We start from the raw sequence: 24,194 nt of genomic DNA on the forward strand, positions 1-24,194 counted from the left end.
TGCCAGGCACTTCATAATTCTAGGATTGCTTTTATGACTTATCAATCCCATTTATAGACGAGAGCTTCTGAAGTTGCTCAAGGTCAGGAAATTACTAAAGTGGTAAAGACAGGAAATGGCAGAAAAAGAATTAAAACTCAAGAGTCTGAAGTCTGTGCTTTCAACCCACTATACCACTGGAAGACTCTAAAGACAAACTTCATGTAACATATAATGGCTAAAGAATCTTTGTTCGAATCTTCCAAATGCCATGTAACTAACAATATTTAGACTCTCTGCATTACCTGAAAGTCCTCTTCAGAAAGGGTGACTTTCACATATTCATATTTTAGTGCAAAATATCATGAAAGTCTTAATTACTATGAAAATGCAAAACTGAGAAATGAAAATTTCTTTAAAATTAACTAAGCTGATTTTCATACATAAAAGTACCCCAACCCTGGAAAAAGAAAAGGGCACAACTGAGTGGTCCTCAGTTTAATTTGGACTTCTTTCCACAATCCTTTTCCTTGCATTTCCCAGATAAATCCCAAAACTTTTGGCTTGGGTATATAAAAACAGTAATAATTAAAACAAATTTTAAGAATTTATGCAAAACAGATATGGATAAGCTGCATATAAATTGTAGAAATCTTTAATTATACTAGTTCCTATATATGCCCTTTTAAAACACAAAAGCTTAGTGAGGATGTTGTTCTACTCATAAATTCAAAACAAGACAGACACTGTTTCTAACTGAACATTCGAATATAAATTTCAAAGTTTTCTACCTCAGTTCTAGTGAATATCTTCACTTTTGATCAGTCCCAGTCTCATCTGTTTTTCTCTTTGACTGATCTTTGTTTTCTCAGTTCAGTTCACTCAGTTGTGTCCGACTCTTTGCAACACCACGGACTGCAGCATGCTAGGCCTTCCTTTCTAGGCCTTCCTTTCCATCACCAACTCCCAGAGTTTACTCAAACTCATGTCCATTTAGTTGGTGATGCCATCCAACCATCTCTTCTGTCATCCCCTTCTTGTCCCACCTTCGATCTTTCCCAGAACCAGGGTCTTTTCCAATGAGTCAGTTCTTCCCATCACGTGGCCAAAGTATTGGAGTTTCAGCCTAACATCAGTCCTTCCAATGAATATTCAGGACTGATTTCCTTCAGGATGGACAGGCTGGATCTCCTCGTAGTCCAAGGGACTCTCAAGAGTCTTCTCCAACACCACAGTTCAAAAGCATCAATTCTTTGGCACTCAGCTTTCTTTATGGTCCAACTCTCACATCCATACATGACTAATGGAAAAACTGTATCTTTGACTAGACAGACCTTTGCTGGCAAAGTTATGTCTCTGCTTTTTAATATGCTGTGTAGGTTGGTCATAACTTGTCTTCCAAGGAGCCAGCATCTTTTAATTTTATGGCTGCAGTCACCATCTGCAGTGATTTTGGAGCCCAGAAAAAAAAAGCCAGCCGCTGTTTCCACTGTTTCCCCATCTATTTGCCATGAAGTGATGGGACCAGATGACATGATCTTAGTTTTCTACATGTTGAGCTTTAAGCCAACTTTTTCACTCTCCTCTTTCACTTTCATCAAGAGGCTCTTTAGTTCTTCACTTTCTGCCATAAGGGTAGTGTCATCTGCATATCTGAGGCTTTTGATACCTCTCCCAGCAATCTTGATTCCAGCTTGTGCTTCATCCAGCCCAGTGTTTCTCATGATGTACTCTGCATATAAATTAAATAAGCAGGATGACAATACACAGCCTTGAAGTACTCCTTTTCCTATTTGGAACCACTCTGTTGTTCCATGTCCAGTTCTAACTGTTGCTTCTTGACCTGCATAAAGATTTCTCAAAAGGCAGGTTCTGGTATTCCCAACTCTTTCAGAATATTCCACAGTTTATTTTCTAGTGGCTTTTATACTTGTAGTTTTAACACAAAAAAGGTCTCACCAAGATTCTGTGTTATTTGTTAAATCCACATGTGGTCAAAGAGCCAAGGGCCCTCTCATCTTACCAAATCTCTTTTTTCACAGCACCTGTAATACTCATTCCAGTTTCCTTAATTCCTGATTCATTTAATACCTGTTTGGACCCCTCTGCTACTTCCCCAGTGATGCAGTGGTAAAGAATCTGCCTGCCAAAACAGGAGGAGTAAGAGACTGGGTTTAACCCCAGGGTCAGGATGATCCCCTGATGTAGGAAATGGCAACCCTTTCCAGTATTCTTGCCTGGAAAATTCCATGGATAGAGGAGCCTGGTGGGCTACAGTTCATGTCCACAAAAGTTGGACATGACTGAGTGCACACAACAAACAGGCATGCACACATGTGGATGTAGACATACTCACACACTGACCCCTTTGCTAACTCATTTACTTCTCAAAATGGTTACAGTGACAACTACCCCCCCCCCACACACCTCCACCTGCTAACTCATTTATGTCTCAAAATGGTTAGTGCCCCAAGTTGTTCTGGTCTCCATGTCCTTCCTATCCTTACTTGCTCATATAAACACTCCAGTAAAAGTTTTTCTATATGCCCATTATTTTAATCTCACTCATTTGACCAATATTCTAATTGTGTACTTCCAATTGTATATACCAACTTGAAGTGCAACATCTCAAAACATACTTCATTTGTTCAGTGAAAATTATTTAATAAAACGTAAGTATTCTCTCCTTATTTTCATTTTCCAAGTCTTTCAGATGCAAGCACTTATAAAAAAGCACTAGTAACTTCCTTTATCAAATACGGTAACTGAAAGGCAATGCAGTTTTAATCCTAAAAAGTTTGAAATTTATTTTCCCAGGTAGTTTTATTTTTTAAATTAATTTTTATTGAAGGATAATCGCTTCACAGAATTTTGCTGTTTCCTGTCAAACGTCAGCATGAATCAGCCACAGGTTTACATATACCCCCTCCCTCTGTGACCTCCTTCCGTCTCCCTCCCATCCCACCCATCTAGGTTGGTAAGAGCCCATTTGAGTTTCCTAAGACATACAGCAAATTCCCACTGGCTATCTATTTTACAATTGGTAGTGTAAGTTTCCATGTTAACTGTTTCCATACATCTCACCCTCTGCTCCCCTCTCCCCATGTCCATAAATTTATTCTCTATGTCTACTTCTCCATTGTTGCTCTGTACATAAATTCTTCAGTATCACTTTTCTAGATTCCATATATATGCATTAGAATATGATATTTCTCTCTGACTTACTTTGTGCTGTATAACAGTTTCTAGGTTCATCCCACCTCATTAGAACTGACTCAAATGTGTTCCTTTTCATGGCTGAGTAATATTCCATTGTGTATATGTACCACAACTTCTTTATCCATTCACCTGTCAATGAACATCTAGGTTACTTCCATGTTCTAGCTATTGTAAATAGTGCTGTAATTAACAATGGAATACATGTGTCTCATTCAATTTTGGTTTCCTCAGGGTATATGCATAGGAGTGGGATTGCTGGGTCATATGGTGCTTTCATTCCTAGTGTTTTAAGGATCTCCAGACCGTATTCCATAGTGGCTGTATCAATTTACATTCCCACCAACCATGCAGGAGCATTCCCTTTTCTCCACTCTCCAGCATTTATTTTTTGTAGATTTTTTGATGATGGCCATTCTGACTGGTGTGAAGTGATATCTCATTGTAGTTTTGATTTGCATTTCTCTAATAATGAGCGATGTTGATCATCTTTTCAAGAGTTTGTTAGCCATCTGTATGTCTTCTTTGGAGAAATGTCTGTTTAGGTCTTTTTCCCACTTTTCATTGGGTTGTTTCCTGGTATTGAGTTGTATGACTAGAAGTTTTAGTTAGACTTCAAGGCAAAGCATAGTGTTACACAAGCTGCTAGCTTTAAAAAAAACAAAGAATCTGAGCTAAGGAAAATGAATGATCATACTTATCTTTCTTATCTTTCCATCCCTACGTGGGAAAATAAATTTCAAAGAACAGTTAACCAGAAATGTGAGTATACACTGTTAGAGAATACTTTTTAGCTGTTAGTTAATTTCAACAGACACTGAACAAAAAAAATCTTACTAGGTTTATTGTAAAACCTGCCTGTAACTCTATTTCTGAGAAGCTGCACAGCCTAGCTGCCAAATGTAACTTATGCATGACTTGGAAAATAATAGAAGGCTAGGGGCTTCCCCAAGAAAAAGAAATGCAAAAAGGCAAAATGTTTATCTGAAGAGGTCTTACATAGCTGAGAAAAGAAGAGAAGTGAAAGGCAAAGGAGAAAAGGGAAGATTTGCCTATGTAAATGCAAAGTTCCAAAGAATAGCAAGGAGAGATAAGAAAGCCTTTCTAAGTGAACAATGCAAAGAAATAGAGGAAAATAACAGAAGGGGAAAGACTAGAGATCTCTGCAAGAAAATTAGAGATACCAAGAGAATATTTCATGGAAAGACGGACACAATAAAGGGCCTAACAGACGAAGAAGATATTAAGAAGAGGTGGCAAGAATACAAAAAAGAACTATACAAAAAAAGATTTTTATGACCCAGATAACCACGATGGTGGGATCACTCAACTAAAGCCAGACACTCTGGAGTGCGAAGTCAAGTGTGACTTAGGAAGCATTACTACGAACAAAGCTAGTGGGGATGATGGAATTCCAGTTGAGCTATTACAAATCCTAAAAGATGATTCTGTGCAAACGCTGCACTCAATGTGCAAACAAATTTGGAAAACTCAGCAGTGGCCACAGGACTGGAAAAGGTCAGTTTTCATTCCAATCCCAACGAAAGACAATGTCAAAGAATGTTCAAACTACCGCACAATTGCACTCATTTCACATGCAAGTAAAGTAATGCTCAAAATTCTCCAAGCTAGGCTTCAACAGTACGTGAACCCAGAACTTCCAGATGTTTAAGGTGGGTTTAGAAAAGGCAAGAGGAATCAGAGATCAAACTGCCAACATTCTTTGGGTCACAGAAAAAGCAAGAGAATTCTACAAAAACATCTGCTTCATTGACTATGCGAAAGGCTTTGGCTATGTGGATCACAACAAACTGTGGAAAATTCTTAAAGAGACAGGAATACCAGACTACCTTACCTGCCTCTGCAAAGCCTGTATGCAGGTCAAGAAGCAACAGTTAGAACCAGACGTGGAACAACGGACTGGTTCAAAATTGGGCACAAAATTGGTGTATACTGTCACCCTGTTTATTTTAACTTATATGCAGAGTACATCATGAGAAATGCTGGGCTGGATGGAGCACAAGCTGGAATCAAGACTGCAGGGAGAAATATCAATAACCTCAGATATGCAGATGACACCACCCATATGGCAGAAAATGAAGAGGAACAAAAGAGCCTCTTGATGAAGAGTGAAAAAGCTGGCTTAAAACTCAACATTCAAAATCAAAGATCATGGCATCTGGTCCTAACACTTCATGGCAAATAAACGGGGAAACAATGAAAACAGTGACAATGTTTTTAGGCTCCAACATCAATGCAGATGGTGCCTGGAGCAATGAAATTAAAAGATGCTTGCTCCTTGGAAGAAAAGCAATGACAAATTTAGTGCATTAAAAAGCAGAGACATTACTTTGCTGACAAAGGTTGGTATTGTCAAGGCTATGGATGTGATTTTTTCCAGGAGTCATGTACAGATGTGAGAGTTGGACCATAAAGAAGGCTGAGCACCAAAGAATTCATGCTTTTGAACTGTGATGTTGGAGAAGGCTCCTGAGAGTCCCTTGGACTGCAAGGAAATAAAACCAGTCAATGCTAAAGGAAATCAATCCTGAATATTCATTGGAAGGACTGATTCTGAAGCTCCAGTACTGTGGCCACCTGATGCGAGGAGCCGACTTATTAGAAAAGACCCTAATGCTGGGAAAGAAGGAGAAGGGGATGACAGAGGATGAGATGGCTGGATGATATCACCAACTCAATGGGTATGAGTCTGAGCAAACTCTGCGAGTCGGTGAAGGACAGGGAAGCCTGGCGTGCTGCAGTCTGTGGGGTCACAAACAGTTGGACATGACTGAGCAACTGGACAACAAAGGGGCTTCCCAGGTGGCTCAGTTGTAAAGAATCCACGTACCAATACAGGAGAAATGTGGGTTCAACCCTGGGTCGGGAAGATACTCTGGAGGAGCAAATGGCAACCCACTCTGGTATTCTCGCCTGGAGAATTCCAAGGACAGAGGAACCTGGCGGGCTACATTCCACAGGGTCACAAATAGTCAGACATGACTGACTACTGACCGACTAAGCATGCAGACTATATTAGAGGAAGGCTCCCATCACCGCTGTGCAAGAGGACATGTTGTTAGGACCCTCATAGAGATTCAAACTGAAACAATGTGCTGGAATAGTTTCAAAACATTACAATAAAATGAAATGACATCATATCAAAAATGTCTATATATAAAAGTTAAAACAGACATACCTCAAACAGTTCTGAGTAACATGTAACAAAATCTGGAAAATGATTCACATAATGAAATAAAAAGTCATACTTTCAGCAATAATAAATCCTGATATTATAGATTAACACCAGCACTGACAGAAATATACCTAACTTAAAGAGGTATCCCATCTCCATACCTATATAAAATGGACTCAAGACAGACCCTATCTTACCACTGTCAAGCCTCCTCCCCACTTTCAAATAATTACACATTCCTTCCAATAAAATCCAATTCCAATCCATCAGCGCTGTGTCTTTGAAATGTTTAACTTCTAAAGGAACTAGTTTAATACAAAATAGTTCAAGATTATTTCCCCAAGACTAAGTTTCTAATAACATTAACTTCCCCCACGTCTAAAATTCTTTTTTTCTTTGACAGAAATACAGCTGTAGAGGAAGACAGTCTAGACAGGGAGAGGCTGCTGAGACATGCTACTGGAAGCAAGAATTCTATAAAGTCAATTAGAACAGACATGGAAAAAGCTGGAACATAAAAATGAAATACTATTTTGCATCTGACAATCATAAAAATGTCCTAGTAATATTGTCTGTAAAGTCCATTTTTGAGACATTTGAATGACAACTGTTTATTTTTCTAGCTAAGTACAGCTACTGGTTTTCAAAGGTCTTATGATTCCAATTGGCATCTGTCTGCATATACACAGATCCTACCCTGATCTATGTTAGGAAGAACACAAAAATTTTAAAACTCAATGCCTCTGTACAGAAAAGGTAAAATAAAGTAAATGCATATAAATTTCTCATGTTAAAACAGGCTTTAAGAAACTTTATTCCATCACTACAAAAAGACTTGAATCATTCTTTAGTCATAAAGTATTGTTATTCTAAACATCCTTTAAAAAAAAGGAAGACAATTAACAGACTGTTCTTTCTTTTCAACAAAATCAAATCAGATTTCTCTACTTTGTTCCTTTTGTTAACAGAACTATTGTACTATCCATTACCCAGTGATTCCAGGCCAAAACTCTTAATACTTCTATCAAAGTCTACTTCCCAACTCAGAAATTCTTCTAATTTCTTGATACATCATTTTCTCCAAATTCTACTTCTCAGACTCTAAAATTAAGGACCTTGATATCTTCAATTTGCCTCTGCCACCTTAAAAAAAAAAAAAAAAAACAAAAAAAACAAAAAAACACACACAAACAGAACAAAAATCCTTTCTAAAATGTAAATCTTTTCTAAAAAAGTTCAGTCTCCTTAGTATAACACATGCAACTTTTTGTTAAAGTTCTTGATATTTTTTCTAAAGTTCCCATAAATGGATTTTTTAAAAGTTCATTTTCCAAAAATTTGCTAAGACTATCAGAAAAAAATTTGAACTGTATCCCATATCTGTTCTAAAAATCACTTGGATTCTATTGAGTTTTCTATTTTAAAAATCATGTTGACTGTGAATAAGGCAGTTTTACTTCTCCCCTTCTAAACTTTATGCTTTTTATTTATTTTACTTGCCTTAAAGAAAGTAAAAGCTAGAAATATTCTGGGAAGACACATCCTTACTTCATTCCTAATTTTAAGAAAATATTCAGTGTTCCACTATCATGAATGAAATTTGTTGTAGGCTCTTAGTAGATCCCCTCTGTGTATCTTGTAGAAGGTTCTCTTTTCTTGTTAGCTTTCTGAGAACTTTTTATCATGAATAGATGCTGTATTTTTTGTCAAATGCTTTTTCTGCTTCTATTAACCTGGTGATTTTTTTTCCTCTGTTATCCTATTACTGTGATTATGTAGAGTTCATTTGCCACTGGTAAACCCTACAATCAAGGGGTAAATCTCAATTAGTCATCATGAATTATCTTCTACATACTGCTGAATGTGATTTGCTAATATCTTGTGAAGAATGTCCACATTTATGTAAATGAAAAGTATTAGTGTGAAATCTGTATTTCTTATATTATCTTTGTTAGATTTTGATTTCAGTAGCGTTATAAAGTGAATTAAGGAGCATTCTCTTTGTCTAAAAGGTTAAAAGATGATTATTTCTTTCTTTGACATTTCATACAATTCAACAGTGAAACCACCTATGCCCGAGTAAAACCACCTTCAAGAGAAAACCACTGACCAGTGAAATCACCTATGTCTGAGAAATCTTTGTGGAAAAATAACTTAGGGCTTCCCTGGTGGCTCAGACAGTAAAGAATCTGCCTTCAATGCAGGAAACCCACGTTTGATCCCTGGGTTGGGAAGATCCCATGGAGAAAGGCACAGTTACCCACTCCAGTATTTTTGCCTGGAGAATTCCAAGGACAGAGGAGGCTGACAGGCTATAGTCCACAGGGTCACAAAGCAAAGACTCAGAGACAACTGAGTGACTAACACTTTTTTAAATTAAAAATTCAATTCTGATAATAGATATTAAGATAACCTGTATCTATAATAATATTTAAGAGGTAATCTATCAGTTTTTTAAACTAGATTTGTAAGGAAATTTGTCTAGTTCATTTGTTGAATTTATTGGCATTACTGGTGCCTATAATACTACCTATTAATGTATAGAGAGTTAATCTAAAATATCAGTTTTTTAAACTAAATTTATAAAAGAAATTCTCTATTTGTTGAATTTATTGGCATGACTGATGCCTTTAATACTGTCTTATTTTCCTATAATAAGGATCTATGGATCACTGTATAGGATCTATAGTAATACCTCCACTTCCACTACTGATACCAGTAATTTGTTTTCTTTTTCTTTCTCAAAAGGAATTTTAAACCGTTTTTTTTTTTAATATGGAGCCAACAAAGGTAGATAAGTATCTAATGTAGGTACAAAACTATTTCCCCCCATGCACTTCTTGGAGGTGGTGTGGGGAACATTTCTATATTTTCTTCTATATTCTGAGAAAATACAATTTTGTTGTGTTTTCATTTTTACTCAATCAGAAATATCCTATGATTCATGTGCTGTACAGAATTATGGAAATTTCTAAATATTTGGCAATTTCCTAGATTTCTTACTGTTTTTTATTTTTAGTTAAATCCCAGAATAATCAGATACTGTACAAACTTTCTATCATTTGAAATCTACTTTTAAAATCATGTTGAACATCCTATATTGGCTTTAAAAGTTATTCTGCAGTTACTGCATGTTTTATAAATGTAAGTTAAGCTGAGCCAATAGCATTGTTCAAAACTTCCATGTATTTTTTTAAGATTCATTTGTCTTATTGATTACTATGAACAATATTAAAATGCCCAGTTTTAAATTTAAAATTGTAGATTCTTCTGCTTCTCTTTTGTCATTTTTAAAATGTACTTTGAAACTGTTATTACTAATATACAGATTAAGGAACATTATGTTTTCCAATATACTGACCCTTTTGACACTAAGAAATATGTCTTTTTATAACATAAAACATACAATACAGCCAATAACAATACAGCCAATACTTCTTGTCTTGAATTCTAATTCATCTGATATCAATATAGTTACATGAACTTTCCTGTGCTATATTTGCATGAAATATTATTTTCCATCCTTTTCCAACTTGTGTCTCTGTACTTCAACCTGACTTCAGAAGTAGACAGTGTAGTACTTTTTAATCCAGTATGACTTTGTCTTTTAATTGAACTTCTTAGACCACTAATATCCAAAAGAAATATACAAACCACATACTTTTAAGTTTCTAGTAACCATACTGAGAAGTAAAAGAAAGTGAAATTAATTTTAATATATATTTTAATCCAATATATCTGAAATATTACTGTGAAAGTGAAGTGTTAGTCACTCAGTCATATCTGACTCTTTGCAACCCCATGGACTGTAGCCCACCAGGCTCCTACCCTCTGTCCAAGGAATTCTCCACACAAGAACACTGTAGTGGGTTGCCATTTCCTTCTCCAAGGGATCTTGCTGACCCAGGGATCGAACCTGGGTCTCTTGCATTGCAGGCAGATTCTTCACAATCTAAGCCACCAACCACATCAACATATAATCAGTACTTCAAAAAATTTTTGAGATGTTTCACATCCTTATTTTTTCAGTATGACATCTTTGAAGCACACCACCCATTCACTTATCAATTAAGAGTAGTCACATTCTACATGCTCTATAGCCTTATATAACCAGTGGTTACTACGAGACTATGTTAGTTTAGCCAATTTACATTTAGAGATTTATGACTGGGTTTAACATCTAGCCATTAATTTTCTAACTGTCCAGTGTTTTGTTGTTCTTCTCTTGCCATATTTGACAGTATTCCATTTTAATTCTTCTATGGGTTTTTTATTTTAAACAGTGTTTCTGAGATACAATTCACGTAAAATAAGCTTCATATAAAGCTACAGTCGTCTGACAAGTTTTGACATATGTTTACATCTATGAAACCTTCAGCATAAAAGAATATACATACCCATCATCTCCAAATTCCTTATGTCCTTTACAAACCCTCCCCCCCCGCCCCCCGGCCCATACCCTTGGCTTTGTTGTGTTTAGTTGCTAAGTTGTGTCTGACTCTTTTGCAACAGCACAGACTGTAGCCCATCAGACTCCTCTGTCCATGGGATTTCCCAAACAAGAATACTGGAATAGGTTGCCACTTCATTCTCCAGGGGATCTTCTCAACCCAGGAATGGAACCCACACCTCCTGTATTGGCAGGCAGGTTCTTTACCACTGAGCCACCAGGAAAGCTCATAGAATAGGCCACTCTATATGGCTGAGCAGTATTTCATTGTATGCATGAAATTCAATGCCAAAAGAGTCACTGATGGACCCTTGGGTTGTTCTAGGCTTTAGATATTACAAATAAAGCTATAAACATTTACATGAGTGATGAGCATGTGCTATCATTTTTCTTGGGTTAAGTACCTAGGAAACAAAGTTGGATCATACAGTAAATGTTTAATGTTTTTAAGAAACTGTCAAATTGTTTTCCAAAATAGTTCTACAATTTTACATTCCCATCGACAGTATATGAGTGTTACAGTACCCTTACATCCTTTCAACACTTAGTATGGTCACTCTTTTAAATATTGGCTATTGTAGAAATAGGCAATGTTGTCTCACTTTAGCTTTAATTTTTACTCTGGATAAAAATCCTTTATCAACTGCATGCTTTGTAAAGATGTCTGCCACTCTATGGCTTGTCTTTTCATTCTCTTAACTGTATTTTGAATAATGTTAAGTTTTTAAAACTGATCAAGTCCCATTTGTTCTCTCATAGACCATGCTTTTGGGGTCAAATTAACAACTAAACAACAAAACATAGATCCAAGAAGTTTGCTGCTGCTGCTGCTGTTGTTGGCAGCATATGGATATCCTATGATATGATACAACTCTCTGCTGAAAAATCTAAATTTTTCCCCTCTACTGAATTGCCTTTGTACCTTTGTCAAAAACCAGTTGTCCATAATTGTGTGGCTTTTTTCTTGGACTCTCTATTCTGTTCCACTAATCTACGTACCTTTATGTTAATATGATATTGTTTTGATTACTTTAGGATTTACAATAACTTGAAAACAGGAGTCAGTCCTCCGAATTTCTACTAGCTTTTAACTATGCATCTTTGTTGAAGCTCCAATACTTTGGTCACCTGATGTGTAGAACCTACTCATTGGAAAAGATTCTGATGCTGAGAAAGGTTGAGGGCAGAAGGGGGCGACAGAGGATGAGACAGTTGGATGGCATCACCAACTCAATGGACATGGGTTTGAGCAAACTCTGGGAGATGGTGAAGGACAGAGAAGCCTGGAGTAATGCAGTTTATGGGGTCGCAAAGAGGCTGACATGACTTAGTGACTGAACAACAAAATGTTTTTTTTTTTATCCTACTTGGTATTTTTCTTCAGATTTTAGACATTTTCAGTTATTACTGCTTCAATTACATACATATTTGGCAGCATTCTCTTTACTCCCTCTCTGAGAACTCCAAGGACACATACATGAGACTGCCTGATCATCCAAAGACATAATTTTATTCTCTCTGGAAACTGAATAATCTCTATCCATCTGTACTCAAGTTCACTAACCTTTCTTCAGTTGTCTCCAAACTTGTTAGTCTCAATTAGTGAATTTTCCATTCCAAATACTGTGTGAATATGGTATTTTTCAGTTACAGCATTTCTATATGCTTTCTTTATAGCTTTCTCAACACAGTCTTCCATATTCATTCTTTCAATATTTTCTTTCACAGCTTTAAAAATACTTATAGTCTCTGTCTACAAATTCCAATATTTAGAACATTTTGAGGTCTATTCTTATTGAATACTTCTTCACATGATTGTAACATTTGATGTAGGTAGGATATTGTGGATAATTGTGGGAAGACTGAATCATGTTGTCTCCCTTAGGGGATACTGTTTTATTTAGGCAGGCTATTAAATTACTGGTGAATTCTTCACGTCTTGTCAGACTGGACTATCACAGTCTCTTGACTTAGTCTTATGATTGTTACTATTAATATTGGTGTATGATCCTTTCTCTGAAAGCCTGAGCATTCTGCAGCCTAAAGAGAATGTTTGAGGTAATCCACAAGACGTATGCATTCTAACTTTCCAGAACTCCAATGTCTCAGAGCACTGTACAACCTATGGAATCACCATTCTAACTCTCAGCCCCACAGTAGGTCATTCCTGACAGACTATGAGAGTGTTAACCTGCACATGCGCAGCCCAGTCATTATTCAAAATTCTGATTTAAGAATCCCTACACCAAATTCTGCCTTCTGACCTATGCCCAAACCCTCGAACAAGTTCCTTTTTCAGGATCCTTCTCCATAAATTCCAAATGTCTCAGAAGCTCTGAATTCCAATCTTACTCTCTTCAGCACAGTGAAACCTTCATGCTCTGCTTGGGTTCCACCTCCATGTTCTACAACAGTAGGGTACCTCAAAGGAGAAAAGCCAAACTATGAGATTCATTTCACATGTTTCCTTTATCTCAAGGATCACCATCTTATACTATTTACTCATCAATTCCAGACAACAGCGGTCCTACATATTTTACTCTATTTTATATTTTTTCATTTTGAGGGAAGATGGAAAGAAGAAAAGGCTGCTACTAGTCTGTCATAGCCCTACAAATCAGTTTTAAAAACATTTCCATTATCAATCATTAAATGTCCAGTTTCCAAAAAATGAAACTGGCAGAGATACAGACATCTGAGCTTGTTCGTTCAATTATCTGCACATGGTACCCTGACTTTCAAAATCATGGTCAGTAATTTTGCTTTGTAATTGTGACATGGAAAACTCAGTAATGACAATGTCAAGAAAAATTCATCTTATCATTATTATAACTATATTTGGAGAATACTTCATTATAATTTTTATTTAACTTGCAGGGTCTGTATGTGTGCAATGAGGTGTACAAATACATGGGCGAGGTTATCTAAAGAAAATCAAAATGCTTTCATTCTTTTACAATCTTTATATTGCCCAATGTAACTAATTCCTCAAACAAGTAATTCAGGAAAGGGTTTAGTAAAAAGAAATCTTGGTTAAGGTAAATAACATAAAATGTACAGTTATAAAGCAAACTCATTCATTCATCAGATTCAAATTTGGTCCACTGGCCAAAAATCTAAGGTCTAAATATTGGTCCACATATTTACAGACAGACAATACAACCAACCAATTATTTCAAATATATAAAGTTTAAATACCTTGTGAAGATTAAACAAATCTTACATTTTCAAGTAAATAAAGGAAATCAAGTCAAAGAATTACAATACTGTTACAGCAGAGAAACATACTGAAACTACATAAAAAAGACAACTATGCAACTGAATCTTGTATTTGGGGCTGTAGGATTTGTGGGATTGAGAAGAAATACTTACAGTAAAAATATTTTATGACATACAAACATGAAAGCTAAACACGAAAGTACAAAAGAAGTGAGAGTAAGGAAACTTGTAAATGAAAGAAAAAAAAGCTTACATTTGTCATTTTTTAAATAAGCTATCAGATGTAATTACTTGACCACAAGACATCCACTTCAGTTTTTTTTTTCCACTTGATACATATATACTGTAGCAAAATTTCCTCTAAAATGTTTCAACACAAAGCATTTAAAAATAAAGGCTATTCTGGTAAAGCACACCAAACTTGTAACATTCTGCCCTGCACAATGGCAAATAATGAGACTGTTAAGAGAGTAACACTTACCTGTAACCACCATGCTGGTCATGTTAGAGTTTGGACTACTGAGAACACTGCCTGAGAGTAGTTCGTCAGATCCTCTCTATAAAAACAAGAACAGACTAGCATAAGACCCCTTTAAATTTAAAAATGTTAATCTGAAAGTCACTTCTCTATAACTTTTCAAATAGTGTCACTGAAAAATGTCAGGTGTTACACTACTGGGAATAAAAATAATTTAATTCCTGAAATAATACGTTAACTCCACTCTCCTATCCATAACTTCCTTTCTCACAAAGCCAACAGTATCTCCTTCCTTCCATTCACCCAAGTCCAAAAGACAATAAGTAGGAAAAATGACTAGGTTTCATAATCAAAAGCTTTGGAAAACTATATCAATTTTTTAATAAGCAAATACCAAAGCAGTTGAACTTTCTCACAGACACTGTGAACCTTCAACCTCATATCCTTTACTCATCCAGGTAATTCAGGTCTTTAGAAAATGAGAACTTCACAGTAATGATCTGGGCAACTCATCTTCATAATCATTGAAATTTTAAACAGGTATATGTTTCAATGGCTAGAACACTGTAAGCAAAGGCAAAATCTATGGAATGAGAAATTTCTTTCTACCAATATAAGAAGAGAAAATCATGTCTTCAAATCCTTTAAAGAAAAATCATATGAATCATATGTTTATATGTTCTTAGAACTACATGGTTTGTTCAAACCAAGCAATGCCGTTTCAGCTATTTTTAAAATGTGCGTACTTACGAAAGTACATACGAGCACACTAATATTTAAAATAGCTAAATCAACTGTTTTGCCTATTTGATGTATGTACTTACAAACACTGGTAAGCAATATTTAAAATAACTAAATCAATACTAGCTGATTTAGACAAACAGTACAAAGTTGAATGCAACCACCAAAATGGAAAAAAAATATACAAAGGAGGTAATTTATCAGAGCATTTCAGAAAGTCCAAAATAATTCTAATTAACCATAAGCTTCATGCTAATCTGTGTTAAACTCATTCTTTAATAAGCTGTATTACAATAAATATAAAAGTGATAAATATTCATACGTCATTGTCCTCATTGTTTTAAAAGCAAACTATTTGCTAACATCAAGCTCAGAGAAGTACAAGAAAAATAAACACACAGTATCAAGTCACATTAATGCCATATTTACATCATCTTTAATTTTTTAATCAAGATATGAAAGATACAACATGGCACTGTTTTATAAGGACATAACATACAGAATTAGATACTTAAGAGATCCTTAAATTGTGGTCCCTAGAGCAACATTAAAAACCTGGAAATTTCCTTAGCAAAATATGTTCTCAGATCCATCCTAGACCTACTGAAGAAAACAACAGAGACAGGATCCAACAACCTGAGTTCATTAACAAGCCCTCCAGGTGTTTCTGATGAATGCTAAAGTTTAAGAATTGCTAATAAACATTACTGGTTAACTATCAACAACTTCTTGTTTCCTAGTTTGCTTTCTTTTTAATTTTTTTAGAACACTGATTTAAAATAAAATTGAGAAGAAGGAACAGATTTCTTATATACTCCCTGCCACCACACATGCATAGCCTCCTCCATTACCAGCATCCTCCACCAGACTGGTACATTTATTACCAAAGATCATTAATGTATCATAATCACCCAAAGTCCAGTTTACCTAAGGTTTAATACTGTACATTCAATGGGTATGGGCAAATGTGTAGTGACATATATCCATCTTTTAACATTTTTTTTTTAAACATTATCTTCACTACCCCCAAAGTCCTCTGTGCTCTGGCTATTCATGCAAACTCCTTCCAAATCCTGAATTTTGTTGTCTCCATAGTTTTGCCTTTTTCAGAATACAGGTGGAATCTTACAGTATGCAGCATTCTCAATTGGCTTCTTCCATTTAGTAATCTGCATTTATGCTACCAGATACCCCCACACCTTTTCGTTGCTTGAAAATTCATTTTGTTTTACTGCTGATAAATACCACAATGTTATGTACCACAGTTGACTAATCCATTCAGCTACTGAAGGACATCTTGGTTGATTTCATGTTTTAGCAATTATGAATAAAGCTGCTCTTAAGATACATGTGCAGGTTTCTGTGTATACCTAAGTTTTCAACACCTCTGAATAAATATCAAGGAGCTGCTGGATCATATAGTACAAGTATGTTCAGCTTTGTAAAAACAGCTAATTTGTTTTCCAAGAAAGTGAAAGTGAAGTAGCTCAGTCGTGTCCAACTCTTTGCAACCCCGTGGACTCTAGACTACCAGGCTCCTCCATCCAGGGGATTTTCCAGGCAAGAATACTGGAGTGGGTTGCTATTTCCTTCTCCAGGGGATCTTCCTGACCCAGGAATCAAACCTGGGTCTCCCGCATTGTGGGCAGACACTTTAACCTTTTTCCAAAGTGGCTATATAATTCTGCGTTCCCACCAGGAATCTATGAGATTTCCTGACACTCCATATCCTCCCCGGCCTTTATGGGTGCCAGTGTTTCAGATTTTGGCTATTCTGATAGTGTAGCAGTATCTCACTGTTGTTTCTGTTTGCATTTACTTAATGACATATGATGTGGAACATTTTTTCGTATGTGTATCTGCCATCTGTATATCTTCCTTGGTGAGGTGTCAAATTTTTGGTCCACTTTCTAATCAGGTTACTTTCTTACTGCTGAGTTTGAAAGTTCTGTGTATTTTAGGTAACAGCCCTTTGTCCTGTGTATTATTTGCAAGTATTTTCTCCAAGTCTGTGGCCTGTCTTCTAGTTATCTTTCACAGAGAAAAAACTACTGATTTTAATCAAGTCCAGCTAATCAATTATTTCTTTCTTGGGTTATGTCTTTGGTGTTGTACCTGAAAAGATACCTTTATGCCTAAGTTATCGAGATTTTTCTCCCACGTTATCTTCTAAGAGTTTTATGGTTCAGCATTTTACATTTAGGTATATGATCCACCTTCAGTTAATTTTTGTGAAAAGTTTATATCTGTCTCGATTCATTCTTTTGCACATGGATTTCAGTTATTTCACTAGCACTTGTCAGAGAGACTATCTTTGCTCCACTGTATTGCCTTTGCCTCTTTGTCAAAAATAGGTTTGACTCTATTTATAAAGGGGCTCTATCCTGGGCTATCTATTCTGTTTCACTGATCAACTTGTCTATTCTTTCACCAAAACCAGGCTGCCTTGATCACTGTGGCTTCATATTAAATCTTGAAGTTGAGTAGTATCAGTCCTCCAACTTTGTTATTCTCCTTCAATACTGTGTTGACTATTCTGAGGTTTTTGCTTCTCTGTATAAACTTCACAATCAGTTTGTTGATACACACAAAATAACTTGCTGGGATTTTGACTGGGATTGCATTGACTCTATACATCATTTTGTGAAGAGCTGACATCCTGACAATATTGAGTATTTCTATATATGAATATGGACTTTCCAGGTGATGCAAGTGGTAAAGAATCCACCTGCCAATACAGGAGATGTAAGAGATGCAGATTCAATCCCTGGGTTGGGAAGATCCCTTGGAGAAGGAAATGGCAACCCACTCCAGTATTTCTCATTTGGAAGATTCCATGGAGAGAGGAATCTACCTGCTAAACACCACGAGAGCACAAACTCACATATTCAATAAAAATACAAAATAAATTTAACAATGACACACAAAAGAGGATCAATAAAATCAAGCTTTTGAGTTTTTGAAAACAAGACAACAAAAGAAACAAAACAAACAAAAAAAATAGCTAATTATACCTCATTAAGTCATGCACATAAGAAAAAATGCTCAGGGGAAAAACTGAAGCGACCAGATGAAAAACACTTAGCTCAGTGAAAAACCTCATGGAGCACAATGACGCCATTTTCTTACAGCTGCAGGACTTTTATGAAAAATAAACTTCTAGGCTATTCATGCCACTATGTTCTGCATTTACCTTTTGTTACAGTAGCTTACACTTTAACATATACATACCCCTGTAATGTGAAGAAAAAAAAAAAAAAGACACTGCATATTTCAATTGGCTAGCTGTTCTATATAAGCAAAAACAAATAAAACTAGATCCCCACTTAATACAGTGTAGTAACTAAAATTTTTCTTTGGTAAATTAGAGACAAACAGAATAGATAAGACTATAAAACTTTTCAGAAGAAAATATCTTTTTATCTATGAATATGTAAGTCACAAAAGTGGATCACATACTATGTAATGAATACCTCAGTAAATTTCAAAAATAAGAAATTGTACAGATCGTAATATTTGATCAAACATGATAAGATTATTTTAATGAAAATAAGAGAAAAGAAAAACAGAACTAAATCTAATTGTTGTAGTTTATTCAGTTAAGATTTTGAAACTGTTTATAAAAATTTGAGCCAAAAATGACTGTAAATTTCACAGAGTAATAAGAAACTTTAAAAGACAAGTTACTCATAAAATAAGCAGCAAGAAATTAGTTTTCAGTACATGAAATGAAAATTACCCTTAATCTTGCTCATAGTTAAAAAAAAAAAAAAAAGAGAAAGAAAGAAAAAAAATCAATACTAGACTTAGATGACATCTCACTTCTCAGACTGGCAAAATCCCAAGCATTTCAATATGCTGGGCAGGCTATGGGGAACTGAGGAACCTGCATACTTTCTAACCAGTAGGATAAAGAAATGAGAAGGTTTTCCATGTATAGCCATGGAGTGATTTTCAGGGCATATTTACCTTCCAGGGTATGTTGATCATTACCTTAAAAAGTCAAGATATTAAACCCTGTGTATTCTGTGCTATCTTTTCTCTAAGATGCTAGGAGGGAGCATGCAGAAAAAGCTCACATTTTCTATTAAATAAAAGAATAAACCAAAAATTAATCAAAGTAGAAACTCTTTGTAAGGGGATAGAGCAAGCAAAGTAGAATGAACAGTAGAAGTCATCTATGAATGTAGCTTGTTTTGCAACTTTGACTTTGGAAAATTTATTCAAAGTGAAAAAATATTCCGTAAAAATGAAAATCAAAATGTAACAAATAAATCTATCAGGGTGATGGTAGAGCCACACACAAAATTATCTCAATAAACTTTAACATCCTGTAATTGTATCGGGCTAACCAAAAAATTTGTTTTTAAGTAAAAATAAAAGACACATTTTTCATTTTTACCAGGAACTTTATTGAACAACACATTCACTGTTTTGTTCCACTACTTTCTGTCATTTTTCAGGCATAACTTCATAATTCTATCATCTAAAGACTTTTTGAGTAAAGAACTGTTCAGGTGCTTTTTACAGTCCCCTAAAGAATTGAAATCTTTTCCATTAAGTGAATTTTATAAAGACCAAAATAAATGGAAATCCAAAGGTGCAAAATCTGGTGAATACAGCTGATGAATCAGAACTTCCCAGATAAGTTGTAGTAGTTTTTTTGGGGGGCCTGGTCAGCAAATAAACATGCAGTACTGCATTATCCTGATAGAAGATGATGCATTTTTTGTTGAATAAATCCACAATTTTTATCGAGTGCTGCTTTCTAATTTTTTATCGTTTTATTGTTGAATTTTTTATCATTTTATTGTTGAATAAATCCACAATTTTTTATCGAGTGCTGTTGGTCTAATTTTCAGTTGGTCAGCAATATTTACTGAAATTAATCATTTGGTTCCCCAGAGGGAGCCCTTATTAAAGAACTGCTTTCCAATCCCACCATATACACAACATCACTTTCTTTGGATGAAGACTGGTGTTTGGCTGGTGGTAGTTCAACTCGCTTGCCCCACAATCTCTTCCATTCCACCTGATTGTACAGTATCCACTTTTCAGTGCTTGGCACAATTTGTTTTAAAAACAGAACGTTTTCGTTATGTTCAAGTAGAGAACAGCATCAAGAAGGTTTTTTTCACTTATGTGGAACCCAGACATCAAAACAATTAACATAACCAAGCTGGTGCCAAGGATTTTCAAGGCTTGATGTGACTTATTTTGAGTATGTCAGCTGTCTCCCACATGGTATAACATCAACTGTTCTCAATGAATGTCTCAATTTGATCGCTATGGACTTCAACTGGTCTACCCAAACTTGGAGAATCATCCAGCAAAAAATCCCCAGCATGAAAACTTCAATTAACCACTTTTGACACACTTGACCAGTCACAGCACCTTCTCCATATACTACACAAGTCCTTTTTGGTATTTCAGTTGCATTTTACCTTCCTTGAAATAATAAAGCATAATATGCTGAAAATGTTGCTTTCCCCTCCATCCTCAATTGTAAAATGGTTACACAAAAATTCAACAATTTTAGTAAGCTTTTTAAAAATGCATGCTGATATGATAGCTGTCACAATACAATCTAACAAAATTGTTTCAAGTAAACAAAATCAAAAAAGAAAAAACTAACAAAATTGTTTCAACTGAAGTTAATACAAAGATAACTAAGCAATACTAGAGTCATCTTATGGAAAAAAGCAAATGTACCTCTTGGCAAACCTATTATACATTTTTCATGAAATACACTTTGAGAACAAAAATAATTACAAAACAAATCTTAAAATTACATTATATTACAAAAAATATACTACAATGTTAACACTGATGTTGCTTTTTAAAGAAATATATATGCAATTATGTTAACATTAGCAAGCATTTTCAGCCTACAAGAGATACCAACAAAAAATTGGAAAAAGAAAAATAGTAAAATTATGTACGAATTGGAAATGAACACAAATATATATGTCCTATTTTGTTAGCTTTGTCAATTAAAAAAATTGGAAACAATAACAAACATAAAAGTCATTGGCACCTTTGCACCCACATTATTATTGTCTCTAAAGACCAGGTCCCACTAAAGGACCCATGATTTCCAGCTAACTAAAATTTTTGAGAAAAAAATAATACTTTAGGTAAGTAGCAAAGCTAGTGATACTATGAGCTGCTGATGGCCCAAGATGAGGAAATTTAAACATTTTTAAAGAAATGATCACTGCAGTAAGACTAAATGTAAAAATCCTTGCCTTCACAATGACACTTTCATCAACAATAAAGAATTCCCATTACACTGGAGTTTAGGCTAGAGTTAGCAGCTCATAAGGAAAATTTTTAACAAAAATCTCTCCTGTTTTTTTTTAGTAAGGGTGTTTTGGTATAACCAAGTATTTGAGAGGAAAAGTTCTCCTGAATAGAAAAATACTAAGTAACATATGCAGGAGAAGAGTATCACCATTTTTGCAACACCCAGTGGAATTATGCAATTATTACCTGCTAAAACCCACTAGTGCAAAAAGATGATGGAGCACTCTATGCTGGATGCATCAAGCTGAGAACACCTGAACCTACTGATAAATATCAACATCACAAAAAGATAACTAGATATGTTCCTTCTAGGGTGATACACTAGAAATTACACAGCACATTTACAAAGTATTCTTGCTGAAAATTAAACCTCAATCTGATCAAGTCCTATTACCTGCAGGAAACCTGGGTTTGATCCCTGGACTGGGAAGATCCCCTGGAGAAGGAAATGGCAACCCACTCCAGTACTCTTGCCTGGAAAATCCCATGGACAGAGGAGCCTCGTAGGCTACAGTCCACAGGGTCACAGAGAGTCGGATACGACTGAACACGACACACACAAGTACACAAGAGATAAAGGATATGAGAAACAGACAAAATGACAACATAGAGGTAAAATCAGCAAAAGCATAATTTTCAAGAAATTATACGAACAGATGACCCAGTTTAATAGAAAATCAAGAAAGGGGGAGGGAGGGAAAAAAATGCCCTATAAATAGACTTGCTTGAATGCATGCTATATCGCTTCAGTTGCGTCTGACTCTTTTCCACCCTATGGACTGTAGCCCACCAGGCTCCTCTTTCCATGCGGATTCTCCAAGCAAGAATATTGGAGTGGGTTGTCATGCCCTCCAGCAGGGATATAGACCTAAAAGTACCAAATCAGTAAGCTGCCTTTCCTTGATCCCTGATTTAAAAAGAAAATATACAAGATTTCTTTAAAGGGATCAGGAAATTCTGACTACTACTGTTGGAGATTACATGGTATTAAGAAAATATTTTAGGGACTTCCCTAGTTGTACAGTGGATAAGACTCCACCTGCTAATGCAGGGCACACGGGCTTGATCCCTGGTCCGGGAAGATCCCACATGCAGAAGAGCAACTGAGTTTATGCACCAGAACAACTGAGCCCACACTCTATGGAGTCCCTGTCCCTGCTCCACAACAAGAGAAGCCACCACAATGAGAAGCCTGCACACTGCAACTAGATAAAACCTAAGTTAGCAACGAAAACCCGGTGCAACCAAAAAGTAACTTAAAAAACATATTTTAGTGGTTGGGTGGGATGGGCAAAATAAGTGAAGGTAACTAAGTGATACAAACTTCCAGTTCTAAGTAAGTTACTGGGATGTAATGCACAGCATGGGGAATGTAGTAACAATATTGTAATAATTTTATATGGTCACAAATGGTTACTAGACTTACAGTGACCTATTTGTAATGCCTATAAATGTTGAATCATTATGTTGTACTCCTAAATCATAATATAGTATATCAACTACATTTGACATTTCCCCCTGGAGGAGGAAATGGCAACCCACTCCAGTATTCTTGCCTGGAGAATCCCATGGACAGAGAAGCCTGGCAGGCTCCATGGGATTGCGAAGAGTCAGACACGACTGAGCGATTAACACACTCAACTACACTTAAACAACAACAAAAAAATTCTTTAAAATTTTATTAGGTATAATGATAAAAGTATCTTCAAGAGACTGTATCTGTTAGAGATACACACTGAAATATTTAGGAATGATATAAAATTGTCGCCATGATTTGCTTTAATATTCTTCCAAAGGAAGGCAAAAGAAGTGTACTATTATACCATTCACCCCACGTTTGTACATTTTGAAGCTTTCACAAAGCTTAAAAAAGTGACAAAGGTAAAAGACACTGATGGAAGAAATTGAAGAAGACCCAAATGGAAAGGTATTCTTTCCATTTATGCTCATGGATTGGAAGTATACTGTTAAAATGCCCATACTACACAGAGCAATCTACAGATTCAAAGCAATCATTAAAATTCCAACGACATTCTTCATAAAATAGAATAGAAAAAATCCTAAAAGAAACAACAAAAAATCCCTACGAACCAAAGCAATCTTGAGAAAGAACAAAAGTGGAGGCAGCGCACCTCTTGGTCTTAAACTGTACAGAGTAACTCAAAACAGTATAATATGGGCATAAAAGCAGACTATTATAGATTAATTGTACAGAGTTCAGAAATAATCCATGGTCAGTTTACAAAGAAGGAGCCAACAGTATACAGTGAGGAAAAACAGTCTCTTCAAAATGATGCTGAGAAACCCGGACAGCCTCATGCAGAAGAATGAAACTAGACCACCATCTTTCACCACACATAAAAATGAACTCAAAATGTACTAAAAATTTGAACAAAAAGGCTGAAACTATAAAACTCCCAGAAGAAAACGTAAGTAGTAAGCGCCCTGAAATCAATCTTAGCAGTGACTTTTTGGATTTGACACCAAAAGCAAAGGCAACAAAAGCAAAAGTAATTAGGACTATGTCAAACTTTAGCTTCTGTAGGGTAAAGGAAACCATCAACAAGATGGGTGGAAGGAAAAATGTGCGTATCATACATGAAATGTTA

General features: G+C 35.7%; 1 protein-coding gene across 4 annotated transcripts in view; it reads right to left on the reverse strand.

Annotated features, from left to right (window-relative positions):
* Positions 1-24,194, reverse strand: part of PTBP2 (polypyrimidine tract binding protein 2) — an 84,292-nt gene that overhangs the window by 44,693 nt on the left and 15,405 nt on the right. For all 4 annotated transcript variants that reach the window (XM_061121318.1, XM_061121317.1, XM_061121316.1 and 1 more), the window contains exon 3: positions 14,542-14,617. In XM_061121318.1, coding sequence (XP_060977301.1) covers positions 14,542-14,617 — 76 coding nt within the window. The remainder of the gene's footprint in view (positions 1-14,541; positions 14,618-24,194) is intronic.

This window comes from Dama dama, chromosome 20 (genome assembly GCF_033118175.1).
Source record: "Dama dama isolate Ldn47 chromosome 20, ASM3311817v1, whole genome shotgun sequence".
Lineage (NCBI taxonomy): Eukaryota > Metazoa > Chordata > Mammalia > Artiodactyla > Cervidae > Dama > Dama dama.